Source organism: Periplaneta americana, chromosome 3 (genome assembly GCF_040183065.1).
Source record: "Periplaneta americana isolate PAMFEO1 chromosome 3, P.americana_PAMFEO1_priV1, whole genome shotgun sequence".
In the NCBI taxonomy this organism is placed as follows: domain Eukaryota; kingdom Metazoa; phylum Arthropoda; class Insecta; order Blattodea; family Blattidae; genus Periplaneta; species Periplaneta americana.
This window is the reverse complement of record NC_091119.1, coordinates 24,167,099-24,176,234: the sequence shown is the minus strand read 5'-3', so window position 1 is coordinate 24,176,234 and position 9,136 is coordinate 24,167,099. Positions and strand designations below refer to the sequence as shown.

The 9,136-nt window shown below is 35.1% G+C and overlaps 1 protein-coding gene across 1 annotated transcript; it reads left to right on the top strand.

Moving 5' to 3' along the window:
- Positions 1–1,532: 1,532 nt before the first annotated feature.
- Positions 1,533–8,875, top strand: RpLP1 (Ribosomal protein LP1). Its single transcript, XM_069820140.1, has 4 exons — positions 1,533–1,741; positions 1,876–2,029; positions 3,612–3,713; positions 8,777–8,875. The coding sequence occupies exons 1-4, from the start codon at positions 1,670–1,672 to the stop codon at positions 8,788–8,790; spliced, it is 342 nt and encodes a 113-aa protein (XP_069676241.1). The 5' UTR covers positions 1,533–1,669; the 3' UTR covers positions 8,791–8,875.
- The last annotated feature ends 261 nt before the right edge of the window (positions 8,876–9,136 follow it).

Genomic DNA, 9,136 nt, shown 5'->3' with positions numbered 1-9,136 from the left:
AATTTTTCTCAAATTAATAGGTTTATACATGTTGACTACTAAACAGTAGTCTTGATTATTCAGTCATGAATATAAGTGCTCATACAATTGTAGTGTATCTCCTTTAAAGTATTTTATCGATTTTATGAACACTGTAACATTGACCAAATACATGTGTATTTTGTCATTATCTTTATTTTTTCCTTCATAATATCTTCGATGTTACTGGACATCTGACTAACTAGGCGGCTGATTCTGTCAATAAACGGAAGAATTCAATTTTGATTTAATTTTAATTACTTTTCATTAATTTTGTGGCGTCGTGGTTTAAGGCATCCTACCTAGGACGCGCGTTACGTAATGCGCGCTGGTTCGAGTCCTCATGGGAGAAGAAATTTTCTAATGGAATTTCGGCCAGTGTATGGGACTGGTATCCACCCAGCATCGTGATGCACTTGGGGAGCTACGATAGGTAGCGAAATCCGGTTGCGAATGCCAGCTATAATTCCTGGGGGGATCATCGTGCTAACCACACGATACCTCCATTCTGGTTGGATGATCGTCCACCTCTGCTTCGGCATGTGGGCGTGAGGCCAGCAGCCGGCTGGTCGGTCTAGGCCCTTCACGGGCTGTAGCTCCACGGATTATTATTTCATTAGTTTTACTAATTTCTTACAATAACAGGCAAAAGTTCACGTCACACCTTTCCGCTTGTGGAGGCATACCGGTTGCGGAACACTCTACAGGAATAACATATATACTTTATGTCAACCCTTTGAAATAACATAACTTCAACCAAATATGTACCTGCCTCTTTGACGGTTTTATTAACTAATTTTCTTTAATATTCCCTTTGTATTAATATTTAAATTTGTATGCAATTCAAATGATATAACGTCTTTGTTCAAATGAAAGTTATGACGTGACTTCTTCTGCAGTCGCTAGATGGCAGCATAGTGAAATTGATAAAAGTTGTTGCTTTCAAAGTCCATAAAGGCTGATCAATCTGTTATATGTGATCTGGGCTTGAACAAACCCAGCTGAACTGTGTTTCTAACCATTCTGACCTTCGAACATAAAAGTATTTAATGCTCGAAGATTCTGACCAACGACTCTGATATTGATATTTTGTCAACTAGCGGAGGCAGAGCCATCTCGTGGAGGGGTAATTGTGAATTACAGGAACGCCACTTCTTACCTTTTTAAAATCACTGAAATAAACTATAAAACGAAAGTATTCAAACAAAAAAATCGTGTTAGAAGATTGAATTTCTGTATTGGTGCATCTGCTTTTTGGTGCAAAGATAATTCGTTGGGCGTGTTTCTTAATTGGAATTATGAAATGGAGTTCCTGTGCTTCACATTTAATCATATTTTATTAGTTAAAATTATGTAGTGAACAATTGGAATTTTGGTTAATTCTATTATTACGCATAAAAATAAAATATTGTTTTTCTATAACAGGGAATTTCATAGACGTAATAAATATACGCAGGGAATTTGCGTTAGTAGTGTTTCCTGCCTGCTTGGTGTATTTTAACTTCCGTTGCGCTGGTTGCGGTCAAACTCTTCTTTCCGGTTGTAGGAAACAAACCAAAGTTGACGTGCTTGTTCTGCATAGCTAAGCCCGTATCGGGGACTTGCACGGTTAATCCTTGACATCGAAGAATATAATTTAAGGATCTTAACAATGACATCAAAAGCAGAATTGGCTTGTGTTTATTCCGCTTTGATTTTGGCTGACGATGATGTAGCTATCACCGTAAGTATGAAGTTTCATAATGGGCACTCATGTGCTAGTGTATGTGTTTCATCGTATTCTGTGAGGTTTTGAAATTGATAATAGTCACTGAACATAATTTTGCAGATTAATAATACATGTGGTTTTGTTAATAGGGTGAAAAGATCCAGACAATACTGAAGGCTGCCTCAGTTGACGTTGAACCTTACTGGCCTGGTCTTTTTGCAAAGGCGTTGGAGGGTATTAGCGTTAAAGACTTAATTACAAACGTTGGCTCTGGCGTTGGTGCTGGACCTGCTCCTGGTGGAGGTAATTTTACGGATACAATTTTACATTAGCTTGTATGTACGTCTGGGTAGTTTATTGAAATGAACCCTTTGCAGGAATGAAAATACAAATGGAGACTGAGTTTCTATCGCAGTTTTAAAATAGGCCTACGGTATTTTCTGTTTGTATTTTACTGATTACTATTGAAATATATGTTATGTTGGGATTTATTCTTGTGCCGGTATTGAAATTGGACCACGTGTATGGATTATGAGTGGAAGGTGGGAGTAGCTTGCTGCTGTCATTGTTGCAACTCAAAAGTCTGCAAATTTTGCTGGGAACCCCTTATAAGGGTGACTTTACGTAAGCCGAAACTATTAAACGCGTTTGGCAGAGTTTGAAGTTAACATACTTTCGATCTAATGGCAAGTGTTCGCTGTTAGACCACTGAGAAAGCCGTAATTTACTGATTGCTCTCCCTTCTAGCAGGCTTAGAGCGTATTCCGAATCTCACCTGTGAGCAATCCGATGGCATCACGGTGTTCCGAATTCCACCGATGACGTCATTGATGCTCCACCGGTGTCGCACCGGTGCCATCAACTTGCAGATGGCAGGTTCCATCAGCCGTCATCAGTGAATCTGATTGGTTCTTGTATAGGGCGGGAATTAGCAGACGAATGACATCGTGCACTGTTGTGTCATGGCGGTGTGTTCTGCTTTAGTTCTGTTGTATCGTTTGTAATGAGCACAACGTAAAAACAATATGTTAATGGCTTATGAGCGAACATGTCAACCGACCAGTTATTACTACCGGTTCAAGAAATAAGTTGTTTATGATCTCTTTTATTTGAACGAGATGGCAGTACGGAAATTTTGCTAGCGTAGCACAGATAACCACTTACACAGTCGCCATGACAGCATCGATTCTTCCAGCAGTTTTGTTCCTTATTTTCGTTGCAACGTGACGTCATTGATGCCACCGGACCGGTGAGATTCGGAATACGCTGTTAGACTAGCTATTGGTTTCTTTTTTGCGGATATATTTCTCTAAATGTAGTTCAGTTTCCATACCTCTCTCGGGAATGTGTAAAGACCTGTTGGGTAACTACATTAATTTTGCAGTGGTAAAACTCCAAATTTCGCACGGACTTAGCCTGTGATGGACCACGTGGAGATTGATAAATATTTTTGCCATTTATAATTATGATTAATGGAGAAATACTGACTGCAGGGGAAACTGTAAATATCAGTAGAAACCTGCCTCAGTATGTGTTTACCACAAATTCAATTTAAACTCTTAAGGAATCCAACTTCGGTTTCCTGGCGATGTACGAGTAGAAAGCGTGCCTTCTGGGCTAAATATGAAAGAACAAATCGCCAGTAATGAAAGTTATCCCCACTCTCGCAGCATGGCAACTGCTCTCTGTCTACTGTCTACCCTGCGCGCTGATGGCTTACTCCCAAATCCACAATAATGAAATGTGCATTCGACACTCACGCATTTAGCATAACACAACACACAACAGCTTCTACGAGCTGTTCTTTCAGATTTTCCCGTATTTCCCATGATTACGTCATATGTTGCCTATCCCATAACCTTACAATTATGTCGTTTATTTACAGCCCCTGCTGCAGCTACAGCATCTGAAGCAGCGCCAGCTGAGAAGAAAGAGGAAGCAAAAAAGAAGGAAGAATCCGAAGAGTCGGATGACGATATGGGCTTTGGTCAGTATTTCTTATGGATCATTAACTTCTTTTGGGCAGAGCCAAGATTTAAAAGGCCTTATCTCTTTAGTACATTTTATCTGTGTGAATTTTGACTTTCACATGTGTCACAAAGGAAAGTTACTTCTAACTGACTTTAATTGACTGGATTTTATTTGCTGAATATACACCAGGAAAATTTCGGGTCTATATGACTATAGGATATCAGTAGTGTGTTTATGAGAATATATGTTGGCTAGATTGGAGAATGGGGTGATTTCATGTTGTCGACGTATGTGAGAGGTTAGTGGGTTAGTTGAGGTGATATCTCAGTGACATGAGATCAACTTATGTGAGAAGGTTAGTGGGTTAGTTGAGGTGATGTCTCAGTGAGTTTTATTTACTCGGCATGTTGGTTTACGTCGGCCATGTGACGTCAGTGTTCTGACGTCATCGTTTGTCAAACTTGACAAAAATTAAGTGATATCCTATAATAAAAGAATCCCGTTTACCGTTCCATAATATTTTGGTTTTATGCTTTTATTGTTCATTTTCTCCGAAATTCTTTGTTCTGTGCCTTATTCTTGAAAATTACTTATTTGTGTATAGGCTACATCTTCTGAGTATTATAAATTAGAGAATAGGCAGTTAGAATAGTTTGTGGACTGTGGGCTGTTACTTCCTTTGGACATTCCTAAAGTTCCAGATACTTTGAAACACACAGCATAAAACTAGTAAATTTTTCTACGAAATGCGTTATTACATATAATATTTTATTGGGAAGTTCAGAGTGCCAGGATTTCACTTTTCTATAAGAGAAAATTTTCATTTATGAATACATTATACAGGGTGAATCGTAAGTAATGTCATTAATTTCAGGGAGTTATTCTTTGAGTTATTTGGAACAAAAAAGTTTAATACAGTTTTGCTCATTTTTGCTTCCTTTTCGGGATAAAATTTATTTTGTATGAAACAGTTCGTAGAATGTTTTGAGAAAGCCATTCATTGATTTAATTTCCAATATGCTCAGTGAATTTAAGAGAGCAGCTTATTATGATGATAAATGATTGGAAGAATTTTAGTTTTGTCCTTGAAATGTGAAGAAATTTGATCTGAATAAATGTACCATTTTAAAATTCCTTTTCAGGACGAAAAGTTCCATTTGTTCAGATCAAATTTCTGCATATTTAAAGGACAAAAATAAAATTCTTTTAATCATTTATTACCGTAATACACTGCTGTCTTAAATTGGAAATTAATTCTGTAGCTTTCCCAAAAAAACGGTATGAAATCTTTCTATAAAACAGTTTTTATGTCAAAAAGGAAGCAAATGCGAGCAAAATTGTATTTTTGCTTTTGGTTGTAGTAATATCTCAAAGTACAGTAGAGGAAAACCTAGGAGAAAAACCCAACCAGAAAATCAAACGCATTCCTGAGAATTTCAATATACGATGCTTATTATTATAAGCTTTTTTTTTTTTTTTTAAGCTGAATTTTAATATGTTACTATACTGCATTCTATAATGTCTGACAGGAGATGTAAATATGCCGGTAGAGGATGGGAGAAGGACCAATGGCAGAGAGGTCACTTTCCAGGCTTATCTTGATGTTTGGCAGGTTTAGAACGGTTTAGACCGCTCAACTTCAAGATAAGCCTGCAATACGACCCTTGCCATAGGTGTTAGCCATTATCCTCCACCCTTCCTCTTTATTACACTTTTACTATGTCATACTCCTTTTGACCAATAAAGCGGTATCAAAGGACGTCTTTTGAGCCAATCATGGCTGCTTATCGCACACTTTTATCGCTTCCCTAGTGTTTATTTAATTTTATCGCTTCCCTAGCATTTGTTTGTTTTTATCACTACCCCAGCATTTGTTTCTTTGTTTGCCAACATTTCAAACTGCAAATTCCTTACGGTACTATAAAACATGCTTTGCGATTGTAATTTGTTTCCTGCATAGATAGTTGATTGAAAATGGCTGCTCCATTCAAACATTTTGGTGAATGTAACATTAGTGAAACAATTTTAGTAACTTAAGTCAATTAATATCTATTTTATTCTATTAGAGTACTTTATTTCTTCTAATCTTTTTATACTTCCCTTGAAATTGATGATATTATTTATGGTTCACGCTGTGTGTAAAAGTTTGTCTGCTTCATATTAAATTTGTTCCTTCTGACAAATTTGACTTATCAGAATAAATAATGCTTCTTCTTTCAAAGGCAGGCATTGCTATTATTATTGTATACATTAATATATAATTTTCTGAAAAGGACTATACTGTGTGCTTTCTGTAGAGCTGAACTGTTCAATTTCTCCTGAAAGTCCTAGAGTCTACTTTTGAGTACAAATTGTGTATAGTTATTTATTTAAAATTTTTACTTAATTTATTGGAATATTGTAGAAAATTATTTTACATTAACAGTCTTACTAATAAACCGTGTATAGTTTTTATACGAGACATGCAGAGTTGAGACAGAAAACGTTACTAATAAACCGTGAATAAGCTATGGACGTATAAACAGGCTGTAACTATACAATGGGAATTGCTTTGCAGTAATATACACGAAACCCCTTGTTTAAGCGTTGTATATAGGGAAAAAATGGCCACCCCTTTAACAGCTGTTCGTATCGACTGTCATTTTATGATGATGTTTACCTTGTAACCACAGAAGAACAAACCAAAGATCATAGAATTATTAGAATAATATTGCTGTAGCGTGTACTCTTTGACCAAAATGTAGTGTGGTAATCGATTAGAGCCAGTTGTACTATCAATATTTAACACACCACACTAGAGAGCTCTGCCGGGTCAAGTAGAGAACCTCAGATATTCTATTACCTTTCGTAATGAAGTAATGACGAAACTATGACGTAACTGTGTAACAGTTATACTGTTATACATGACGTATGTAGTGATTATTAGTAAGGAATGTACACACGATTTATAAACGAGCTACTCATTGTATAAGACAGTTAAACGTCTGTATATATTCTTATTTCCAACTAAAGATTGAAGTAGATGTAAACAAAACCGAAATGTATTACTCCTCAATCGCAAGCTAGCTACCAAAGCAGCCACCAGGGCGCATTATTTTCAGCAAGTGAGCACGCAGGGCAGCCACCGTCTGATATATTGCAGACATTTCAACACATTCATTGAACTAACCCGTAAAATGCTCACAGAGGGTTAATATTTATTATTTCTCTGCTGGGAATAGTGGATTTTCTTTTTCTGTAGATTCGTGATTGAATGTTATTTGAAGAGTGGAGAATTTCTTTAATTCTAAAGAAATTTATTTGAGGTTGGCAACACTGAATCTCGGACTGTGTTATACCAGCCGTGCTGATGTGCAAGTCACCTTGGGAGGGATTTAATGCCCATTACGCATGCGCGTTGCCATAATACATGTTACAATGATTTAACACGCAATGTCTGAAACTACTATTATAAACATGTTGTTTAAATCGTAACAAAGTGTTCTTATAAGCATGTTTAATTCACTCGTATTCCATGTATATTATACATTTTATTATTTTAGAAGGAACTATTTTAATATGAGGAAGAAGATGACAAGCATGAGTTTGGAGGAGTTGTGCGTCCAATAGTCAATCAGGAACCATTATGCCACGTGCATTTATTTACATTTACTTCAATCTTTAGCTGGAAAGAGAGTAGAGTTTTTATTAGTAAGACCGTAATATAATAATGTACATAATAAAATAGTTCCCAGAGTGAACCTCTTACTAGAAAGGCCATTCTTGGTATTGAAGTGTTATAAAACATATTCCGTGGTAAGAATAAACATGAGTATATAGTATATACTGGACTTTTTTTTAGTATATACTCTTCTTAATAAGAATAAAAACATTTGAGTACCTACTCATTTTTGATTACATACTCATAACATGGAAGCATAGTAGAATATACTCAAGTGTCCATCTTGTACAGAATATATACTCATGCTTGATAAGAATAAAAGCTAGTATATTCTCATATTTATAAGTTCATTCTCATGTTATTCTGAGTATGGTTTGTAGCAGGCTCAATTCTGAATATTTGTTGATTTGTGTTCAGTTTAAAGTTAGATAAAAAAAAAATGGCAGAATTTATGAACGATGTAGTACCTCACGGAAAAAATATAGAAAAAGACGTGAACTTCAGAAGTCTTTAACGCTTCACAAAAGTGAATGTGAAAAAAGGTTAAACACGTATTTGTTATTCATAAAAAAAAAACATAACCTATAAAAATATGAACGGCTATCAAATTATAAGGTTAGATTGTATTGTTAAATATAATTAACAATTACAGTTTATTTTGTAAAATTTGAATTGCAAAATATATATATATATAAAACTCTCTATAATAAAAAATAGAATTAGCATAACTGGAATTCTAGAAATGGATTGTAATCTCTATCCAACATCCTGTAATGACGATTTCCCAGTACTATTTTCTTGTTTCCTGTTTATTAACGTCACTTATCTTATTCTCTCTCTCTTTCATGTTTATTTATTTATTCATTTATTTGTTTATTTAATTAATTAATTTGTTTATTTATTTATTTATTTATTTATTTATGAAAAGCAAAACACAAACTGCTACACTATGCGGATAGCATGTGAAAGTCTATTAAAAAAAACTGAGCATCACGGTGCAATGTGTTCAAAGAGGATAGGTAACACGAGTACATACTAACTTTTAAACGATCAAGAAGGCTGTAGAGATGAGTATATATTCGGGTTAGGTAGAATGTCTTTATTCTTACGAATATGAGTATGTTCTAGTGGTTACGAGTATATAATCACAGGAAGTGCTCATACTCAAAAGTATAAACCTTGAGAAAGTACTTAAGCTTTATTCTTACTACCCATTAAATTGAATATGATGTTCGTTCGATAATTTAGCCACTTGCAACAATCACATTGTTTTAAACACCCAATGATTATTTATATAAAAGTATGTATTAGCTACTGAAAATACATGAAGAGACATAAGAATGAGGGTGTTTTAACACATTGTTTGATGTTAATGATTTCATTTAGAAGCATCTTAACATGTTTTCTTTCTTTTCCAGGTTTGTTCGACTAATTCCAGGAATATTTCCACAATATTTTTGTTTTTGTACAGTTCTATTGTACTTTCATAATGATGAATAAAATATTGAACTAGAGTATTACTTGTCTTCATTCTTTAAAAATATACAGTATCTCAACTTGGGAAGTTCATCTGGTAACCAATAACTGAAGTCCCAAATCTTGTAGTCAGAATTTCTTCACCACAAGTAATTTAAAAGACAGTTTTCGCAGTGAATTAATCAGTAGTGGATAAAAGATTAAGCTAAAAGTATCTTTGCAAGGACTCTTATCATAACATTTGTGAACTTCTACCTGTCAATTGTTTCACTTCGTTCATACTGGTGTACTTAAAGGAACTT